This window comes from Mustela erminea, chromosome 1 (assembly GCF_009829155.1).
Source record: "Mustela erminea isolate mMusErm1 chromosome 1, mMusErm1.Pri, whole genome shotgun sequence".
NCBI classification, from domain to species: domain Eukaryota; kingdom Metazoa; phylum Chordata; class Mammalia; order Carnivora; family Mustelidae; genus Mustela; species Mustela erminea.
The window spans coordinates 56,043,069-56,064,100 of record NC_045614.1 but is presented as its reverse complement, the minus strand read 5'-3'; the positions used below and the strand labels follow the sequence as shown (position 1 = coordinate 56,064,100).

At 54.3% G+C, this 21,032-nt stretch overlaps 2 protein-coding genes across 6 annotated transcripts in view; one reads left to right on the top strand and one right to left on the bottom strand.

Annotated features, from left to right (window-relative positions):
• Nucleotides 1–9: 9 nt before the first annotated feature.
• Nucleotides 10–16,458, top strand: TMEM43 (transmembrane protein 43). Of its 2 annotated transcripts, XM_032324217.1 has the most exons (12): nt 11–235; nt 4,291–4,440; nt 5,254–5,388; nt 6,008–6,102; nt 6,818–6,867; nt 7,134–7,203; nt 7,967–8,037; nt 8,812–8,933; nt 9,221–9,295; nt 9,782–9,883; nt 12,440–12,557; nt 14,434–16,458. In XM_032324217.1, the coding sequence occupies exons 1-12, from the start codon at nt 224–226 to the stop codon at nt 14,634–14,636; spliced, it is 1,203 nt and encodes a 400-aa protein (XP_032180108.1). In that variant the 5' UTR covers nt 11–223; the 3' UTR covers nt 14,637–16,458. The 2 variants fall into 2 exon arrangements, with proteins under 2 accessions (XP_032180944.1, XP_032180108.1); XM_032325053.1 differs by lacking the exon at nt 5,254–5,388 and having other exon boundaries at nt 10–235.
• A 1,021-nt stretch (nt 16,459–17,479) lies between these two features.
• Nucleotides 17,480–21,032, bottom strand: part of XPC (XPC complex subunit, DNA damage recognition and repair factor) — a 53,359-nt gene continuing 49,806 nt past the window's right edge. For all 4 annotated transcript variants that reach the window (XM_032320617.1, XM_032321472.1, XM_032323069.1 and 1 more), the window contains 4 exons: nt 20,840–21,009; nt 20,226–20,319; nt 19,582–19,671; nt 17,480–18,457 (listed from right to left, as the gene is read on the bottom strand). In XM_032320617.1, the coding sequence (XP_032176508.1) occupies nt 18,242–18,457; nt 19,582–19,671; nt 20,226–20,319; nt 20,840–21,009 (570 nt within the window). In that variant the 3' untranslated portion in view covers nt 17,480–18,241. The remainder of the gene's footprint in view (nt 18,458–19,581; nt 19,672–20,225; nt 20,320–20,839; nt 21,010–21,032) is intronic.

The following is a 21,032-nucleotide window of genomic DNA, read 5'->3' as shown; positions in this document are numbered from 1 at the left end:
GCGCCTGACCCCGGACTACATTTTCCAGGAGGCCCTGCGGCGCGCATGCGCAGGAAAGCTGTGGCTCTCGGGGCTGTAACTTTTGCACGTCGTCTCTGATTCCAGGCTTCGCGCGGATTTTCGCAGCTTTTTGTCGGGCGAGAGGCCTCTGGGCTTTGCACTCAGGCGGTAACCCGTTCCGTAGCCGAGCACAGCGTGGGTGAGCGCCCAGCCGAGTCCCACCATGGCCGCGAACGTGAGTGTCTCCTGATCTGCTGGACCCCATCTTCCCCATCTCCCCGAAGGGGCCGCCTGGGTCCGTCTTGCCTGCCTGACCCTTATCTGTGCGGCCGGTCCCTTCTCCCTCTACATGCCCTTGTTCCGGGTTTCAGGCCGCTAATACGTCCGTTCACCTCTCTTGGTCTGTCTGGACCTTCTTGTCCGGCCGCACGTTTGCGGGGAGGGAGACACAGTGTTGTTCCTGGCATTGGGATCTCCTTGTGCTAGGGCGCCTTCTCGCAGCCTTTCCTTTCATTCTCAGCTCCCACCCGGGCCCTTGGGCTTCTCCTTTACGGGCTGTGAGAACTGGACGCGACCTCCGAAGAAGCAGGTCCACGGGAAGGGTGGGGAAGCCGATACCGCTCAGGTGGAACTTATTCATCAACTGACAGACTGGGTTGTGTGGACGGGCAGGGAGTTCCCCGCCCTGGGGAAGCGTCTAAACCGAGGCTGTGATGCTGCAAAGGGGTGCGGGCGAGATTGAGAGCGGAGGAGTTAGGATGACTGTGAGAGGGAGCATTTTCCTCTGCCCAGCCCCTTGTCTTCCTAGGTGTATTTGGTTAGAGACGTCATGGCTGCAGGTGCTTCCTTTCAAAAGCCTGTGGGCCGTTTCTCCCTGCAGCCTACCCCTCTCAGGAACCTTTCGATTTAAGATTTAAGCCCAACATTCATTCAACAAACCGAGCAAGCACCTCCCACCGCGGTGCTGGGTGTGGGAGAGACTGGTGACTGACTCACCACTCTGATACTGTGTGAAAGTGCTTCTGGAGCCAGCCCTGGTGTCCTGCCAGCCCCAGGACGCTCCCTCCCTCCTGCTTTGCTGGAATGTCCTAGCTGCTCTTCCCTGGCCTGTTACACCCTCCTTCCAGCCCCTCCTCTGTCCCCAAGATCCCTCTCTGCCCCCTATACCCCTGGAGAGGAGGTTTGTATCACTGACAGCCCTAGTATGCTCCGCCTCAATTGGAGTTGTCTAAGAGACCTAGAAACTTCCAATGCTGCCCCTGGAAAATTTTCAGAGGTAGTCCGGGACCCAGGGTCTGCCAGGGGAGAAGACAGCCCAGAGACCAGCCTGCCCCCATACCATGTTCTACAGATGGAGAATTTCCCCCAGCAGATGAAGGCACTTGCCCAGGGCCTCACAGCTGGCTTGGCCAGCTACTTCACAGAAAGATACTGAAGACAGCAGGCTCTGGGGGCAAATCCAGTTTCTTCCTGTCAGAAGCAGTGTGGCCCTAATCACTCTGGGTTTGTGTTTCTTCGTGGGGATCTGTTAGTGTGAAGTTTAAGGGAGTTAGTCTGTGCTTCCTACAGTGCCTGGTGCATAGAGGGAGCTTAATACATTTAAAAAAAAAAAAAAACTATATTCACAGTCTGACACAGATGGCCCCGGTGGGCACAGACCATCTTGGGTATACTGGCACGTGCTCTTTGCCAAGGAATGTGTATGAATGTGGGTATCTTCTGCAGCCAAACCTTTGCTGAGTCACCCAGGAGCTGGGTGCACGCTTACTGGAGCCACCAGACCTGGTGAGGAAGAAATTTCTGAAGCTGGTGGGGTGGAGCAGGGAGGTGACAGGATTTCTTAATTGGTATAACGACAGAACTGCCCTGTGACAGAGGTACTGTGAACCATCGCCATTTTGTATGGGAGTAAACTGGGTCAGAGAGGTAGAGCAACTAATGCAGGGTTACACAGCTAGTAATTCTCAGGGTCTGTGTGTCAGTTTCTGTTCCATCACTCATTGCTCTTTGCTCCTGAGCCTAGAGTGCTCACTGAGGACCCATGTATATATTCAGCACATATCAAGGAGCCAACATCAAGATAAGGAGCTCAAAGATGACCTTGAAGGGGAAGAAGAGAGGCACTGGAAGATCTCCCTCAGGATAGGGAAATAGTCCGTTTAGGGAGATATGGGTGGAGGAAATCACCGTAGTCCTCCATTCCAAGACCTCCATGTTTACTGGGATTTTGTTTTGGAATGTGGACAGAGTGTGCCCTGTCATAGCCCACCCTACCCCCACCGTAGACTGAAGTACACCTTCCTGAGCCTTTCTTTCTTCCCTCCAAACCCTTCCAGGAGCTCCTCTCTTTGACATTGGCTCCTGGATGGATGCTGAGGGGAGGCCCAGAAGGAAATCATAGCCTGCTGGCTTCCAGTTTGGGGACTGTGCTCTAATAGCGGAACGGACTCCTTTTCCTGAACTCTCTGCAGCTGGCTTCCAGTGTTCAGCTCTCCTTATGGCCCAGTGTTCATTTCCTCCTTATGAGGAATGTGGCTTGGAGTAAAGTGGTCGGAGAATGGCCTCTGGTCTGTCCAGATATGAAACCTAACTCTCCCTCTTAGAGGCTGAGTGATCTGGGCTGATGACGTAACTGATGAGCCTTGTTTTCCTCATCCGTGAAATGGGATAGCAGTAGCTTTCCTGTGCCTGACCTGTGACAGACTGGCATGTTGCCACTGTCATCATTATGTTTGATGGTCACCTACCTGCCTGCAGTGAACTGCTCTACTAATGTTTCCCAATGGTGTGGAAATTTAAGACCATTTCTGAATCTAATGGACATCTGGACTCTGGCAGGCCTGGGCTGGGGGCATTGGGGGACAGTCAGAGAATATGGCATCAGCCTTATTCAGGCAGAGATTAACCCGAATCTTTCCTCTGGGCCCCTGTGCCAGGGGCTTGGCTCACTCTGAGTGCGCATCTCAGAACCACTTTACACCTTTGTGACTTTTGTCAGCGTACCCCCAGCCATGGCACTGGTCTTGCTGTCCATTGCAGAGAAAGGTGATAACATTCCCACCCTTTGCACCCGTACATTATGGCCTATGTCCTAGGCACTGAGCTGTCTGATAATTAAGACCTTTGGTTCTTACCAGAATACTGTATACTGGATTTTTATCCCCATTTTACTGACAAGGAAATGAAGGGCATAAAGGGGTTAATTGCTCGCCCCAGGTCCCGTAGCCTGAATTGAAACCCACTCCTGTGACTCTGGAATTCTGCCATTGACAATGATAGTCCGCAATGGCCACACTTCAAACCATACTTCTGTTATTGCCTGGATGAAACTTGACCCACTGACCATACTAGGGATGTACTCCAGGGTCTGCCTCTGACATCTGTATTCAACACTATCTGCTCAGGCCCTGGAACCTGCTGGGATCCCCCAGCCGGCAGGGGTCTCTCATTTGGCACTGGACCTGCTCCTCACTGAACACTCAGCACGGCTTAGTACTATTTGTGCCTGCAGCTCAGTGGCCCTGCAGCCTCCCCTCACCCCTGCAAGACCCAGCACAGCCCTTGGGAAACTGAAGTGTTCAAGTGTTGTTCAAGTTTGTTGAATCAAATTAATTGTGTATGTCTGATAACCTCTTCGTAAAACAGTTTGGCAGTTTCTTAAAAACACACATCATCCCTGTGATCCAGCAATTTCCCTCCTCCATGGGTACTCGTTACCCAATACCCAAGGGAAATGAAAGCACATGTCTTCATAAAGACTTTACAGGAATGTTCATGAAGCATTGTTTATAATAGCTAAAAACTGGAAACAATCAAAATACCCATCCACTGGTGGCCAAGTCAGCAAATGCTGTATGCTCCTAGACAGAGTACTACTGGGCCATGTAAAGGAATGAGCTACCACCGCAGTGTAGATGACCCGTCTCAGAATCTGGACAGAAAAGAGGTTGTGCTGTATGATGGCCCCATTTATATTGGCTTCTGTAAGAGGCAAGAGTCATCTGTAATGATACAAACTCAAGGACATATTACCACTAGGAGGTGGGAAGAGAAGAGTATTGGCAGGAAAGAGGCACAAGGTAACTTCTGGGATGATAGAAGCGTCCCGTATCTTGATCTGGGTGTTCGCCAAATGGGATAAGCATTTGTCAAAACTCATCAAACTTTATGCTTAATATCTGTGCATTTTTACTGTATATAATTGAAACTAGTATACACAAATAGCAAAATTCAATTTACTTTTTAAAAAACTGATTTTCATTTTGATTTCTTAAAATATTTTTTCCTCAGTATTCCAGTACGACTAACAGGAGAGAACATGTCAAAATGACAACCAGCCCCCAGCCAGGCTTCTTGGAACGGCTCAGCGAGACCTCGGGTGGGATGTTTGTGGGGCTCATGACCTTCCTACTCTCCTTCTACTTAATTTTCACCAATGAGGTAAAATGTCTGGCTTCCCTCTGTACAGAGTGAGGGTCCCTGCAGTATCAGAGAGCAAAGGCTATGAATCCAGAGGCTGGATGTGCTAATAGGGCCTACCTAGATTTTACAACAAGTAGGGTGGAGGGGGAGGGTGATGGTGCTGAATTAATCAGAATTCTTTCTCTTGTGACCTGTCTTATAACTGCCCTAAGTAGGAAGACAAATGGATTGGTTCACATGCCTAAAATCCTGGGGTGGCAACAGGTTCAGGCATGGCTGGATCCAGGTGTTCATGTTGGGTCACTAGGAGTCTCCATTTTTCCATCTGTTGCCTCTTAACTTAGCAGCCCCATCTCTTCCAAAATCAACTTAGCAACAGTTGCAGAGAAATGGGTTAGTGTCCTGGCTTGTCTCAGTCCTCTCTCTGAACTAATCCCTGTGGACAGTGGACCCATGTTCTGATTGGCTAGGCCTGGGTCACATGTTTTGGGCAGCAGTACAGATGGGCCCATAGAAGCTATAAGGACTCAGGAGTGGAGGGAAAAAGGCAGAGTAAGATGAGGGGGGGCACACACAAAAGCACCAGCTGTTCCCAGCATGGGGTGGTGCTGAGAATTAGGGGAGTTGGGGTGTGCAGCAAGAAGAGGGCTGCCTGGGAAAGCAGGAGTCTTTGGCTCCAGTTCCAACTGTGCCACTCACCAGGCCTCAGTTTTCCAACTGTAAAATGGACCATGCTTCCCAAGGTCCCAGACTGCTGGGATATACTGCCATGAGCCCAACTGTTGAACCACACCTAAGTTGAAAGGTGGCCTCACTCCCTTTTGCTCACAGGGCCGTGCACTGAAGACAGCAACTTCCCTGGCTGAGGGGCTCTCACTTGTGGTGTCCCCTGACAGCATCCACACCGTGGCCCCAGAGAACGAGGGAAGGCTGGTACACATCATTGGGGCCCTGCGGACATCCAAGGTACATTTGAGAAAGGTGGCTGACCCCACCAGATGCTCAGGGCACATGGCTGGATGTTGTCTGGGTGGGGATTTTGAGCACGTGGGCTCTGGAGATGGGCACACATGTGTGACTCCCGGCCGCATCACTCAGCAGCTGTGTGGACCAGTCACTTGAGTCTCAGCATCTTTATCTGTAAAATGCAGAGCATACCTTCTCTGAGCAGTCAGTGGGATTAGGTCACTCACCTCTTGGCACGGTGCTTGGCCCATGGCCAGAGCCTTACAACAAGGTGCTTTAGCGGTTAGGCTCAGCGTGTGTGGCTGGCACAGGGCTGAAAGGGACTCCAGTTGTCTGATCTCTTGTGTTTGAACCCTAGTACACTGTTTTTGGCACCATGCCATCAGACCTTGCCAACCAAGCCGGGACCATGAGGCTCCCGGTCCCCAGGCAGTGGATGTGAAGGACTTAGGATGGGCAGCCTCACCCGACTCTCCCGCCCAAGATAGCCATGGTAGTCTCCGCTGTGTTCCTGTCCTTTGTGCCGGTCTCTTGTCCAGTCCCTCTTTCTCTGGCATCCTGGGCTCATGGGAGCCTTGGCCTCTGTTCTGTGTTTTGACTTGTGTGATTCTTTTCGAAGCTCTTGTCTGATCCAAACTATGGGGTCCGCCTCCCAGCTGTGAAGCTACGCCGGCACGTGGAAATGTACCAGTGGGTGGAAACCGAGGAGTCCAGGTGAGTGGCCAGGGACTGAATCCTCAGGCAGGAATACTAGAGTGACAGGTGTTGGGATACAACACAGGTGGCTTTTGATCTTGATGCTTCTAATGAGAGTGGCTCCAAGAAGGAGGGAAGACGAATTAGCCCCCTTGTGTACTACCCCATCGGGGGATGCCCAGGCTCAAGACATGTCTGCATCCAGGCTGCAGACAGTGCTTTCCTATGTGTGGGCTCTGTGTCCTCTCCCAGACCAGAGCAGAGATGGCCCCGAACTATGTCCTATCCTAGTACGAGTCTGAGGGCAGGCATCCTTAGGCAGCCAGGGGCCTCTTGGAGCTGAGCAGCATGGACTGTGAGTGAGGGGTGAAGAGGTGGCTAGGGGAGCCAAGGCAGCTGGAGAAGGGGGGCCTCCGTGGGGCTATCCAGCACAGAGGGTGCAGCCAGGTCTCTGAGCTCAAGGCAGGGCTGCCACCCTTGGTGTGGGCCTAGTGGAAGCACATTTCAACTCAGGATGAGAAAGCTCTTTTCTTCAGCATGGGCCTTCAAGAGGTGGAGAGGACTGCATGGTGGGGAGTCAGCACCCTCTTACCAGGCTGCTCCAGACAAGGCCTGCTCTCATTTAGGGATTTTGACCTGGTGGCCCAAGTTGCTTCCAGCCGGAGATGCTTAGAGATGGGAATGCTTCTGGGGTGAGAGGCTAACTCTGGGGCTGCCTGTGCTTTCCCCGCAGGGAGTACACTGAAGATGGGCAGGTGAAGACAGAGACAAGGTACTCCTACAGTGAGTACCGCCACCCCCCTATCTCCACATACATGGGGTCTCTGCCCTTAGCGGAGACTGACGGCAGTGGGAAAGGCGTGGAACCAGGCATCGGAAACCCTGGGTGCCGGTCCTCAGGGTCCTGCTGTTCCATTCAGTGAGGCTCCAGGAGCCACCCTTCCAGCACTGAAGTGACCACAGGCGTAGATAAAAGGACAGAGCCAGTGGGCCTCAGACATGTGGCCACTCTTACCTTGTGTCTGAGTTGTTCCCTCTCCCTGTGACAGACACCGAATGGAGGTCAGAAATCGTCAATAGCAGAAATTTCGACCGGGAGATTGGCCACAAGAATCCCAGGTGAGAGCTGGGTGCCCAGGCCTGAGCACAGTCTTGGCTGCTCCTCAAGGGTCCCCAGCCTCAGCTTCCTCATCTGAGTGATGGGATTGAGTTCCTTCTGCCTTGTGAACTGATGAAAGTCGGGGACTTGGTTCTGAGGCCAACTCCCAGGCTGGGCAGGACCCAACTTCCTGAACCCACACAGGCTCCCCTCACACTAGTCAAGAACGAAGGGCCTGGACTGAGTGCCTGAAGGAACTTGCATGTCCAGAGCCAGGGTGGGAATAGCCATGTGGGTGGGAAGATAATCAAGAAGGGTGTTCAGGAGGCAATGGAATTTGATGTGGGCCTTTGTAGGATTTTGGCAGAGAGCGGCTAGGTCAGAGAAATGGAGGTGGTGAGCTGGTCTTAGCGCTGGAGCATGGCTTGGGCAGGGCTGTGCCAGGATGGGTTGGGAGCTCTCTGGGGCTGGGAAGGGTCAGGGAGGCTGTGAAGTCCACAGAAGTTCCATCTGACAATAGGTGGCTGGGGAGGGGGAGGCCGGTAGGGGCCTAGGCAAGGAAGTACGAAGCACTGGGTTGTAGGAGACAGGAGGAGGGTGCTTTACTCGGGCGAGGAGGACAGGAGCATCCTGGGGGTAGGTGTGGTGAAGACAAAGTGCCTAGGCTGGTCTGGACTTGCAGGAGCCCCCTGGGTGGGAACCCTGCTGGGCATAACCCAAAGAAACCCGCAGAGCTCCCAGCCGGCACCGTACTCTGCCAGTAGCGCCTTCTCTCTCCCACAGCGCGATGGCGGTGGAGTCGTTCACGGCCACAGCCCCTTTCGTCCAGATTGGCAGATTCTTCCTCTCAGCAGGTGAGTCTCCAGCCCCTTCAGATGAGCCAGCAGCACCCAGAGGCCCTGTGCTTCTACTTGGCTTCCTCCCAGGAGCGGTGCGGGTACAGGTGCGGGATGAGCCTGCCGGAGGGAAGGCGGGTCCCAGGAGTAGGGGGACTTGTACAGAAGAGCCCCACCCCAGCCGGCTCCTCTGAGACACTGTCTCTTCTAGAGAATAACTACCAGGCCTTGCTGGTGCCTGATCTGATCAGACAAAGCTGAGAGCCAGTGGTAGAGACAAGATCGCCCCCCAAGGGGTGAGCAATTCATTGCAGGAAGCCACCCCCAAGTGACTCCAAAGAGAGGTTCTTCAGGGACAAGGCAGCACCTGGCGTGGGAGAGAAAACATGCAGGCACCAAGTAGCCAGGGCAGGGAAGGGTGGAGCCCCTGCGCTCCGCCAGGAAGCTCCAGGGCCTAGCTTGTCTGCCATCTGCCTTGTCGCTTGACTGGTGGCTGCTGTGCCAGGCAGCCCCCGCCTCAAGGGTACTGCACGCAGCAGGGGAGCCAGGCACGGACCGGTAACAGCATCAGAGAACAGCTCAGGCTGTTCCCGGAGCTGCAGTGGCTCCTGCTGGCCATGAGGGCAGACAGGAAGGCTTCCTGGAGAAGGCAGAGACTGAAGGGGACCCCCGCAGTACAGAAGGAGGGGTTGGAGAAGGGTGCTCCCGATGGGAAGGAGGTCAGGTCAAGGGGTGTGCCGATTGGGGGAGGTTGTTTGCACACCACTGTTGTGACCACTGCACACTCCCCAGGCCTCATTGACAAAGTGGACAACTTCAAACCGCTGAGCCTGTCCAAGCTGGAGGACCCGCACGTGGATATCATTCGCCGGGGAGACTACTTCTACCACAGTGAAAACCCCAAGTATCCGGAGGTATGTAGGGGCTTGGGCTGCTCACACAGCAGAGATTAGGGCCCTGGGATTACCGCCCCTTGGACAACACACAGGGGACACATTCCTGCTTGGGACACGGTTTCGGTTCAGTTGAACTGCTTGGCTAAATGAGATTGGAAAGGAGAAGCCTCGAGGTGCTGGGAGCACCTGGGCCACAGTGTGCAGGCGGGAAGAGCGTGTGAGCTTTGGGATTCGATGGGGCCACGGACACAGGCCCAGGCTGGCTGCTCCTGGCGTACCCCAGCCCACTTCTCTTCCACCCCCAGGTTGGAGACCTGCGCGTGTCCTTCTCCTATGCGGGGCTGAGTGGCGACGACCCTGACCTGGGCCCAGCTCATGTGGTAACCAGCTTCCCCAGGGCCGAGCCAGGCAGGGCCTCCTCAGCTCCCACTGTGCACGGTGCCCTGAGTGGGGGGACCCCTCCTCTAGGCCACGCGTGCATGCACTCCCCTCCGTACCCGGGCGGCCCTGCCTCTGAGCGGCTTCAGAGCCCGTGTGCTGGACAGCCGTCTGCGGGCGTCCGTGGGCCGCAGGTTACGGGGCTGCTCCCAGGCAGCTTTGCAGAGACTGCCTAGTGATGCTGGTGAGAGTTCTGCCAATTGCATGCAGCTTTTCTTCCCCCCGGCTCCTAGATTTTGCCCTATAACTACTTGGTCTTAGGTGCCTGACCCTGTCACCTGAAGTCCCAGCCCTTCCCCTGCGAGGGGTCCTCCCTGGAGCCTGAAACAAAGCAGCTCAGCCCAGCTTCCCCAGGGGGCACACAGCGTGAGGGGTGCTGGGCAGGGCCAGCTGATCCCCTCGGCTCTGACGCTAAGGTCTCTGACCAGGTCACCGTGATCGCCCGGCAGCGGGGTGACCAGCTACTCCCCTACTCCACCAAGTCTGGGGATACCTTGCTTCTCCTGCACCATGGGGACTTCTCGGCAGAGGTGAGTCCATTTGTGTGAGGGAAGGGAAGGCAGCTCCCTCCTCCCCCATCCCCGCCCAGAGTTGTTCAGTCCGTGCCTACACGGAGAGCATGGTCTGTGCAAACGGAAGGAGTAAGTCTCCGTGTGTGTGCAGCACGACGGGGAGAAGAGCGGGCACAGCACACCCCTCCTACTCCTCAGGCTTCTAGTCTCCTGTGGGGGCAACTCGCCAGAAGAAGCAATGAGGGAGGATACCCTTGTACTGAGTATTGTGAATGTGGGGGCAGAGGAGGTCAGCAGAGGGGTCAGCAGAGGCCTCTCTGAGTGACAGTTTGGCTGCATCACAAGTGAAGAAGGTGGACTCAGAGCCAGCAGCATGCAGGGGTCAGGCGGTCACCAAGGCAGGAACGGGAGCACAAGGGTTCCCCTGGCAGGTGCTGCCCAGAGGAGGCAGGGCTACCCAGTGGGCAGGGGCCTCCATAGGGGTGAGGGACTTCTTTCAGAGCTTCAGGAAAGTGGGGGGATTTAGGGCCACAGAGTCCTGGATGGGAGTGAGGGCCGTACCCCATCCCCATCTGTAAACTGGGGAGGGTCATGCGTCACTGGAGTCCTGTCCTTGGCTGATCATGGGTAGTTCTGTTGCAGGCCCTAAAACTTAGCCTCTCTTCTCTAGGCAGAAACCCTTTTCTTTAATGGAAAAAATTGTTTTGCGTTGTTGGTGAACACTGTGTGTCACTGATGGGAAGTTCTGTGCTTGCCTGGAGTAGGACTGCAGGACTCCCAATCCATAAGAGAAAGGGCTAGTGGCTGGGGGGATAAGGCGTGGCTGTGGCCTTCCGACCCTGTTATTAGGCCCTCAACTGCCGTCTTTCTCACTTTAGCCCCCAGCTCCAGGTGGTGATGGGCCTGGCCTTTTCCTTTATCCAGGACCAGGGTGTGGCAGCTGGTTACCAGCCTTGGGGCACAGCTGCCACCTCCCACTTGGGCGGGGATGAGTCACCCTTTCCATCAGCCGCTCTCAGGGACTTTCTAAAATTAGGAGGCCCTGCTGAGGCCACCTCTCTCTCCAGCAGCTCTGTGCACTTCAGCCCCCTGCAAGTGGAGGCCTGGGTCTCCACACTGTCCCCCCAGAGAGGAGTGGCCTCCAAACTTCCCAGGCGGGAAGTCTTGGACCACACTGACCACCCTGGGCCTCTGGCACAGGGTCTGGGGTCTCTGCCAAGCCAGGAGAGAAGGTCCTAAGCCATAGAGGTGGTGAGGGCCCTGAGGAGGAACCCAGCCCCTGTGAGTCAGGATGCCCAGATTCCAGTCCCAGAGGCAGGAAGGTTGCGCATGGACAAGTATGGACCCCGGACATGGCCCAGGTCAAGCCCCGCTCTGCCTTCCGTGGGCTACAGGACCTTGGGCCCATTGTTTATCTTCTTGGAGAATAAGAATTATGATCCCTACTTTATTTAGTTGTTGTAAAGATTATGCATCCATTTATTCTGAGGCTCCATTTCCTAATCTGTAAACTGGAGATGAGCATGTCTACCTTGTGAAGTTAGTTTCAGGTTTAAGTAAAGCAATGCTGGAAAGCACTGAGGACAGTGACTGATAGATGGCAGACACTAAGTGTTAGCTGCTGTTACTGTTATTGTCCTAGATAACGACGGGGGCCTCTCCAAAGAAACACATTCAGGCCAACACTGGAAGAAGTGTGGGAGCTGACTGGGCAGGACTGTGGGCAAACCAGCTCCAGGTGGAGCCAGCACACGTGCAAAGGCCCAGGGGCAGGAGGTGGACATTTGACCTGGTCCCAGACAGGCGGCAGGGCCTTGGCTGGGGGCCATGGGGGAGGAGGTGACGGAAGCAGGGAGACCAGTGGGAGGAGGGTCTTGGAGTGGTCCTGGTGAGAAAGTGTAATTGTGGTGAGAGATTTGGGGAAACGGGGACACAGCTTGATAGGATTTAGGTGGTCCCTGGATTTCGGTGGTCCCTGTGGGGAGGCACAAGCTGTGAAACACCCCAGTCGTGGCCTGTGCAGGCAGGTGGTGGCTGTAGCACTCACTGAGGGGGATGCGACAGAAAGGACCAGGTGTCAGGGAGGCTACAGGGTTGGTGTCGGACAGCATGTGGGCAGCGGAAGGCCCAGCCCAGGGCTGTAGCTGGAAGCTGGGGGGAGAGAGGGCACTGGCGGGGAGGACATGGGACTGACGCTGCTGCCGAGGTGCAGAGAGCAGCCTGAGGGAGGGGGCAGCTGCAGGTGCGGAGAAGCAGGGGCGACGTGGAAGGTGAGGCATGCCAGAGTCGCAGGAGGAGCATCTGAGGTGAAGCACCACGCACACTGCTATCAGAGGAAGGGCCGGGCAAGGCATGCCAGCCAAGGCGATGGGCTAAAGACTCTTACCTTCACCTATGGGGCAGACGCTTAGGCCTGGGCAGGCAAGGTGCCCTTACATCCTATCTGCTCGGAAATGGCCAGCGGCTCCTAGGTGGGCATGGAATGCACCCCTTGGCACCTGCCCTGCCAACTGGCAAGACGGGGGCCCCTGGGAGACCGGAGACGTGACACCTCTCCCCGGCTTTGTCCTGCAGGAGGTGTTTCGTAGAGAACAGAAGAGCAACTCCATGAAGACGTGGGGCTTGCGGGCTGCTGGCTGGATGGCCATGTTTATGGGCCTCACCCTCATGACCCGGATCCTCTACACCTTGGGTAGGTGTGCAGACAGGTCGGGGGGATCTAGTTCACCCTCGTGTGGGCCCGTGTGCCGCCTCTGTGCTGCTCACGCGCCCGTGGCCCTTTCTAGCCCGCAGTGCTCTTCAGGGCCAAGAGCGGGCAACTGGTCCATGTCTGTGTCCTGCTCCACAGCACTGGGCTGAATGGGCCGAGGAAGACAGATACGAAGGATAAAGGCTTTCAGGGGTGGGGTGGGGAGTTCCAGCTCCTAGGAGGCTGGTCTAGGCCTGGGGATCTGAGAGCCTTCTGTCCCCAGCCCACCTGCTCCTTCTTTTAGCCCTTTACTCCACAAGTGAAGAAGCACAGCGAGCAGGCTAGCCAGCCTCTGCAGTGAGCCAGCCCTGGAATCGGTTACGTCAGAGTTCTGGGACACTGGGGCCGTGCTCTTTCCTGTCTCAGCTTCAGTTACCTCACCTTGTAGGCAGAGTTTTGTGGATGTTTGGCAAATAGGAAACACCCCCCCCCAACCCATGGTGGTTCCCTCCCCACCCCAAGACCTGGGCCCAGTTTGGGGCGACCAACAAGTTGGAGCACAAGGCAGAGTACTGGGTGACACACTTGGCCAGAGTTGGCACCAGTGAGCTTAGCAGTTGCCACGTGACCCGGCCTGGTGTAGGACTGAGGCCCTGGGTGACTGAGTAAGTGCTGGCCCCACACTGTTGATCTGGGAGGATGGTATCTCAGGGGACTCGCAGGCAAGCCTTTACCCCAGTGTGTCCATACCCAGTCTGTTGACTGTGTCCAGCCCGTGCCGAGCCGCACGGAAACCTCTCCCCTCTTTACCCTTTTCTGGCTGAGAAGAGGTCTGGCCACAGTACCTCCCAGGCTAGGAGGAAAAAGGACACTTCCTCCCCTCCAAGGCATTTTCGGAGTCGGTCAGAAGTGCAGGTGGAGTGACTGGGGAAGTTACAAGGCAGAAGCCCTCATTCACTGTTCTCTTCAGGCAGTGAGTACTTACTGAGTGCCTGCTGTTTAGGACACTACTCTAAGCTCCAGAGAGAAATGCAATGAGCAGAACAAAGTCCTTGTCCTCTCAAGGCTCAGAACCACGGCTAAGAGTTCAGGCTCTGGCCTCAGACAGTCTTGGGTTTAAAACCTGGGTCTGGCACTTTCTAGCTGCAGGACATTGGGCAAGTTGAACTCCCTGGGCCTGTGACCTTGTGGGTAAAAGGAGGGTAAGAATAATACCAGCCTCCCCAGGCGGTTTGAAGAGATGGTCCACACAGTGCCCTACATATGGTCAATGCACAAAAACATGAACTCTGCTTATTAGGAGGGCTATGGTGGGGTATTGGTGGGAACAGACCAAGAGGAGCCAAGAAGTGGCCTGCAGGGTCCTATAGTCATGGCAGGGCAGCAGGCCTTGCTCTGCAAACCCAGTGGCAACAGACTGCGTGGGCCTTCTAGAACTGAGGGGGAATTCCCCCCACAGACTGACATCAGCTAGGGAATGCCAACCTGGAGGGATAGACAGGCCAAGGACAGAGTAAGTCCAGATGGATTAGCTGGGTTCTAGACTTCACCATACTGGGCCAGTGTGGCAAATGCAACACGCCACCCTTGCGACCAGATGTCTTCTCTTGGCTTCTGACTGAGAGTGACATCCAGTCTTAAAGGCTACAAGGCACTTCACCTGCCTGCTCCTGAAGTGGTGCGTGGTACCCGGGGCACACACCTTCTCTGGATCCACCAGCTTTCATGGGAGGCTGTTTGCCTTCCGCCCCAAACCCCTGCCTGTCCAGACTGGACATCGTCGGCCCATCCTTGTCTACAGACAGGAGCGACCTGCTCACCTCATGTGATGCAGAGCCTGGTGGCCTCAGAAGCCTCACCACCTTTCTCTTCCCCACAGTGGACTGGTTTCCCGTCTTCCGAGACCTGGTGAACATTGGCCTGAAAGCCTTTGCCTTCTGCGTGGCCACGTCGCTGACCCTGCTAACCATAGCTGCCGGCTGGCTCTTTTACCGGCCCCTGTGGGCCCTCTTCATCGGCTCCCTGGCCCTGTTGCCCATCATCGTTGCTCGGACGCGGGTACCAGCCAAGAAGCTGGAGTGAATCAGGCCCTGGTGCCCAGCCCCACCCGTGTGAGCCTCAGGATCCTGCTCCTCCCCCTCTCCCCCTCTTGACCCCAAGTCAATTTTGGATTCTGCGCCTGCTCCGCTTCTTGAGGAGCCACACTTGGCTCTGTGCACAGGTGTCAGGCACTGGTTTATGAGTTCCCGTTTTGCTTGCCAGTGGGCAGCTCTGGTGAGCAGAAGGCAGTCCCCATCTGGCAGGGTCACAGGTGTCCTCCTTGCTTCCTTCCCCTCTCTTGGGACTGTGTGGCCGGTTCACGTGCTTCGCTTAGCTGAAATCTGCAGACAGGGAGGTGGTAACACTGCACAGACTGCTGCCTGATAACTTGCCGCACCCCTCTCCTTGGAGACAAGTGCCAGGGCTCTGTCACAGTTGGTGTCCACTGTGAGCCCACAGGGCCAGCGTTCTCGCTGTCCCTGAGCAGGGCCGAGTGCCAGGACAGACTGAGCACACTCCCCTCCCCGCCGTGCACAGGCGCCCCCCATCCAGCCTGGGCACAGAACCCACCTTGGTACTCAAAAAAGAGGACTTCCCCTGAGGTCATGGTAAGGAAAATGAGACATTTGGTGGGCTTGATGTGTATTTTATGGTTTAGCCAGAAACTTCGTATGTAGGATTTCCAGAGGTCCCGAAGGTTGTTTGCCTTTGTTATATGCTTCATGGGTCTTCTACCCGAAAAGGGAATTGTTTCAAATCAGATTCAAACAAACAAAGCCCTGCTTAAATGATGAGCCATTCAGACTGTTACAGAAAAACTCCTTATAATCTGTCCATTGAAGTTAATTCAGGCACAGGAATGTATGAAACGGGGGTGTGACTTACTGGTTTAAGAAAGTTTGCTCTGTCAGTACTTGGGGCTAGTGGAAGGCTCGAAGATGCTTTTGAAGCTAGCGCTTGCCAAGGGCTTCCATTCTGGGAGGAAATGGGAATTTGTACAAGGCGGGGGAAGGCCTTTCCTTTCATCCTCTGGCATCAGAAACAACCGATTTCCTTGAAGATGAATTTTGAGTTTTTAGCTAACCATTAAAGGAAGAGGTGGGAAGCTTTCCTAAGTGGTCTCCCTCAGCGTGACCCCCATCAACTTGAATCAGGAACTGGAGGCCTGAGGCTTGTGCAGCTCTCAGGCCTCATTCCTTTCGCTGTGGGGCAGAGGGGTGAGGCTTTCCCTTAAGCCACTGGGCACCTGCCGCTGAGTGACTCCTAGAACGTCCATAGCTTCACTGCTATGTACAATCTACATGTACTTCACCCTGTTCCCTCTCACCCACCGCTGAAAGATCGAGAATGTTGTCACCTTGATGGTTTAAAAGATCTTTCGTGTACCCTTTATCTTTTTATGACTTGGACTTGGACTTACTCTCCCTGGCTGGGAATGGCTGCTTTCAAAAATTGGTTGGTGGTTGAATAAGTGATCGGAACTCGCAAAACTAGCACCCTGACAATCTCGTTAGCCTGCGAGGTCTGTGGTGGCTTGAGATTCTTCACGCCGACAGCTGGTCCCAGAGATGACATCTCTCGATCTAAGAACTGATACAGTATTCACTGCTGCAGTTGTCACTGAATCTCTAAACTCTTAAAGGATGCTTCTGGAAAACAGTACATCTAGGTGGTAGCTATCTGTGGGATTTGGTTTGTGTAACTTGTTCTGGTACAGATTTTAAATTACTACAAATTTCAGTCATGTTTTTAAAGAGCAAAAGAATGTTAAATATTTGAAGTCTTTGGGAAATCATGAAATTTGTATTATCTTCGTATTTTTTGATAAGAATTCAAAATAAATTTTAAAATAGCTTTTATAGGACCTTGCCGTTACTCTTTTTTTGAAATTTCTCTTAAACAATTCAGCCACAGAACTAAGAACCAAATGAATTTTTAGAATTCAGTTCTAAGTAGCTTTTAGTAGTTAAAATAGGTTTCTATTTTTCTTAAAAAGGCAGCTCGATACTTTTAGCACTTTGAAGCCTTACTTACCAAAGCCCACTTTGTTTTTGGATTGATTTAAAGTACTCAAACCTCCCTCAACTTCAGAATGCATCAGAAAAGGTGGCTGGAGCCACAGTGTGACACCATGTGATAGGGTCCCTCCACCCCAGGGCTTTAGGTCAACACAGACCCGAGTTCCAGCCCCAAGCCTGGCTGTGTGCCAGTGGCGCGTTGGGATCCCTGCCTCTCAGCTTCCTCATCTAGAAAATGGCGGTGAGGCTGTTCTCCCTCCAGCAGCATGGTGAGGCCTCAGTGAACTCAAGCCCATGACATGCCTGCCTTGTGGCACAGCACCTTTTCCCTTTTTGCCTCCTGTTCAGAAGCAGAGCTGTTGATTGTCTGCCCTGGAGCTGACAATTTGTGTACTCTTTGTGACAAGCTCTGAAGCAGGTGATTTCCCAAAATTACCTCTTCTTTGTCAGACCTGAGGTTCGGTTCCATAATGCCTCTAAGGAGCAGACATCGGCCGGAGTGAGTAACAGGTTGCTTGCTTCTAGGGTCCGGAAGTGCAAGGCTCTGCAGTTTCCATGGCAACCCCGGTTTGTTGTTCCACACCAGCCCTCCAGCCAAGCTCTCACTGCTGATGAGTCACACCCCAAGTGTTTTGTTTGTTTCCCTTGGATAGAACTGGCTCCGATTTTTAAGGGCTCCTGTCAAAGGTTAAGTAACATCTCTCCTCACTTGAACGTAGGAAGAAAAATTTCCATGTGTGGAATGATGAGTTCACCATCTACCTGAGAACAAAACCTGGTCTTTAGTCTCATATGTGGACAAATCACTCTGTCATGCGGGTGTTCTTAGCCGACCATAAATCTGAAAGAAAAACGCAGAGCTGAGTCTTTTTAGGTAAATGTTTTATTTTTTTCCTCAAAATGTTACAAAAGTTATTTCTCCTGAATATCTACAATGCATAGAGCTTTTACAAATTTATCCACAGTGGATAAAATCTGGTTGACACTAACCCACTTTCACTAACATTTCTTTAACTCTCAGTGTGTTTCCTTTCCTGATTTCAGCTCTTGGTTTGAGTCTTCTGCCACCCTGAAACGTTACTTCCAAAAGTGGGTCCCGCTACCATCAAAACTGGAGATGCCCATACTTCCCAACTGCTCTCCCTAACCCATGAAGAGGCAGCATTAGGCAGTGTTAGTACATCTGGCTGAGAGAAAAAGGCATGGCCCTGACAGAAAGGCTCCACCAGCTGCAGGAGAGGCAAAAGCATGAGGGTCTGACAGATGAAGAACTCACCTGGAAGGAACTGTGCATTTCTAAATCAGCCAGTGGTTTCTATAAGAAAATGGACTCCTGTTTCCAAAGGCGGCTAAGCGACATCAAGGTGGTGGGAGAGTCTCCTGGGAAGTGTCCCAGAGCTCAAAGTATAAGGTGCAGAGATGGACAGCTCCAAAAGCCCTACCCCACATCTATCCGACAAGGCCCGGGCAAGACCAGACCCACAGCACCCCCTCAGCTTAACCCCTCTGTCCCCTGGCCCTCGTCCATAGCACACGCTGCTTCTCTGCCTTCTCAGAGGAGATACCACAGCCACCAGGGCCGGTACATCCCCCAAGACAGGTGTGGGGTTCAACAGGTGGCCACTCCCATCACAGCCTCTCAAAAGGGAACAGGTGGGAGGCCGCAGCCGCCTTCTCCTTTTTGGTCTTCTTAGGGCACTTTGGCTTCTGTTGTTCTTCAGCCTCTCGGTTCTGGGGCCAGGAGGCAGCCAGGATCCTCGATGCTTCTGCTTGAGAGCTGGTCCCCTCCTCTTCATCAGAAGACAGTCCACCTCCAGCAGGTCCTTGGAGAGCTCTCTCCTCTCTCTGGATGGGGAGGGACAATGGTGGGCCTCAAGTCAGCCATCAGATGGCAGGGAGCACCGCCAGAGGGCAGTCAAGCCCCCAGCAGCAGCCACCCCGACGCCCCCCCCTCCTCCAGCCAATGGCTTTGGGAGGGCAGGGAGGGCCACCACACGGGGCTGGGGGAGAGCCTGCCTCACACTGGGGACTCCACCGAGCAGGGACTGGAGAACTTACTCTGGGCTCAGTGCTGGGAAACAAAAATGTTTATGCAGGGGACCGCGCTCAGGGAGCGTACAACTGAATGTAGATCACAGGACTGGTGCTTTGCACTTTTTTACCTCACTCCTGCACAAAAGCGCACTACCGTCTTCAACTGCACAGGACCAGCTTTCTGTGCCAAATATTCCGAGGAGGCACTCCCTGACCAGGACCCACTGGGGAGCTGGGCATGGAGGGTTTGGATGCAGGTAGAGCATGTGGGTGGACGAAATCAACATAGAGCCTGGTGAGACGTCACCCAGGGGATTTGAGGGAAGAGCGTGTCAAGAATATTTTGCCAGTTTTAAAGGCAAAGTGGCAGCATGTGGAGTTGCAGACAGGGAGAAAACGGGTGTGGTTATAGCTGTGCCAAGAGCACATTTCTGACCCAATACTGATCTCACCACATAACCATGTGGAGGGGCCTCTGCCCCTCTGGGAGACCCTCTGAGGGCGACACATCCACCTCGCACAGGCTGGCCCAGCCCAGGGAAGGTACCATGAAACACGACTTAAGTGAGCAACCCCGGCCCTGGAGGATAGTCACAGGCACAGGAAGTGCAGCCAGGCTACGGAGGGCACGTCAAACACAGACACACAGGGTGCCTGTCCCTCCCTGGATGGGCTCAGCATGAGCTCAGACCCCAGCAGGCACCTGCTTGTGGCAGACGGGAGCAGGAAAGGGGGTTGTTGGGCTGAGGGCTGGAAGGACAGCTGAGGCACACACCAGGGACCCGGTTCCCAACAAGGAAAGTTAAGGACACAGGTGCCTCAGAGACACAGGACTCTGGTGACAAAACAAGGCATCTCTGGGCAGAATCCAGGCCCAGGGTTCTGAGTCCCCCTCTCCCACTTGAGCTTGTCTCTTTCCAAAAAGCCACACTGACCTCGTCCCCATAGCGAAGCTTCAGCCTCTCCCTGATGAGCAGTCCCCTGACCAACAGCTTCCAGTTCCCGAGGGCCCGTTTCTCTCTTTTCTGCAGGCAAAACAAAGAACACAAAATGTTAAGTACTATCACTTTCAGGAAAAGTGTCCAGATGGAACCTATGAACATCTGAAGATCTAAAGATCCAAAATCAGATTCTTCGGTTAAGAGTTTCTCAACCATGCCATGTCTTTTAAAGGAGCATGATTTTATAAAGTGATGCATGTAAAAGGCACCAAAACAGAAGCCTCTTTTTAACTGTTAGCAACTTGAACATCTTTAAGGTGGAGGCTTGGATCACAGGCAATGCCTTTCAGTAGAGGCAGTGGTGGATGGCAGGTGCGGCAGCCACCAGAGCTGGGATCCAGGTACACAGTGGACAGGGATGCTGGATGGTGAGGTAAGGACAGGACCCTGTTTATCCAGGGCTGGCTCCCTAGGGTGCCCTCTGGCGTCTGAGAGCTGGAAAGAGCTTCGGGGCCCACGGTCCCTCCTGTTACCCACAGTGCAAGTGAGGCACCTGCCCCCACGTGGGGGCTCGTGTTCCCTGCCCTTCTGCTTTCACCTCAGGCCCCCATCCAGCCCACCCTGGCCACATGGCTCACCTCCTTCTCCCGCTTCTCAATGAGCGCCTGCTCCTTCTCCCAGGCAGCTAGAAGCACATCTTTGTATTCCTCGCAGACAATGTACCCGTCGGTTCTGTAAGGATGCAACAAGGATGGCCCTACTTGAGGCTGCCGCCTCCGGCTTCGCCTCCCTCTGGCCTCGCCTCCCCCTTGCAGAGGCCAACCAGCTGCTCCCCAAAGAATTTCCAGCATCAGGTATCTGCAGTCCCAGCCCTAGCTGCCGACAGCACCCGTGCAGGAGGCAGGCCTGTGGACTCCGGCCCTGCATCTTCCCCACGCCCAGCCCCACCCGCTGGGATGACAGAGGTCACCTAACCAAGAAACATGCTACCTCGCCTGGTCCCTTGTCCCCAACCCCCAGGAGATGGTTTTCATCTAGCATCACGAGCATGTGGTGTCATTGGTTTTGCTGCCTCTGGATGGAGGCAGTCAGCCCGAGTAAAAGTGTGAAAGAAAAAGGTAAAGAGTTAAGGCTGACTTGGCAAATCCAGAGTAAAACCCGGAAAATGGCCTCAACCCCCACATCGACTTCCTGCCCCTCCTCTAGGACAGCCCAGCCCTCCTGCCGGTGCTGCAGAAGGACCCTCACGCACATGGGATGGGAGTAGCCTTTATGGAAATCGAAGCCGGTGATGGCCTGGACACAGTCAATGTCCAGCTTGCGGGCCACGCGGTGCAGGTTGGGCAGGTTGAGCTGGACGCAGCCAATGGGCATCATGCTGGGCAGGAAGAGGTACACGTTCCCAAACTCATTCCGGGGGACCTGCAGAGAGAGGGTAGCACAGC

Excerpts from the sequence above, each read along its gene's own strand:
- TMEM43 (XM_032324217.1), top strand. Across the intron at positions 6,868-7,133 it reads AGAGACAAGGTACTCCTACA|ACACCGAATGGAGGTCAGAA; the intron begins GTGAGTACCGCC and ends TCCCTGTGACAG. Across the intron at positions 7,204-7,966 it reads ATTGGCCACAAGAATCCCAG|CGCGATGGCGGTGGAGTCGT; the intron begins GTGAGAGCTGGG and ends TCTCTCCCACAG.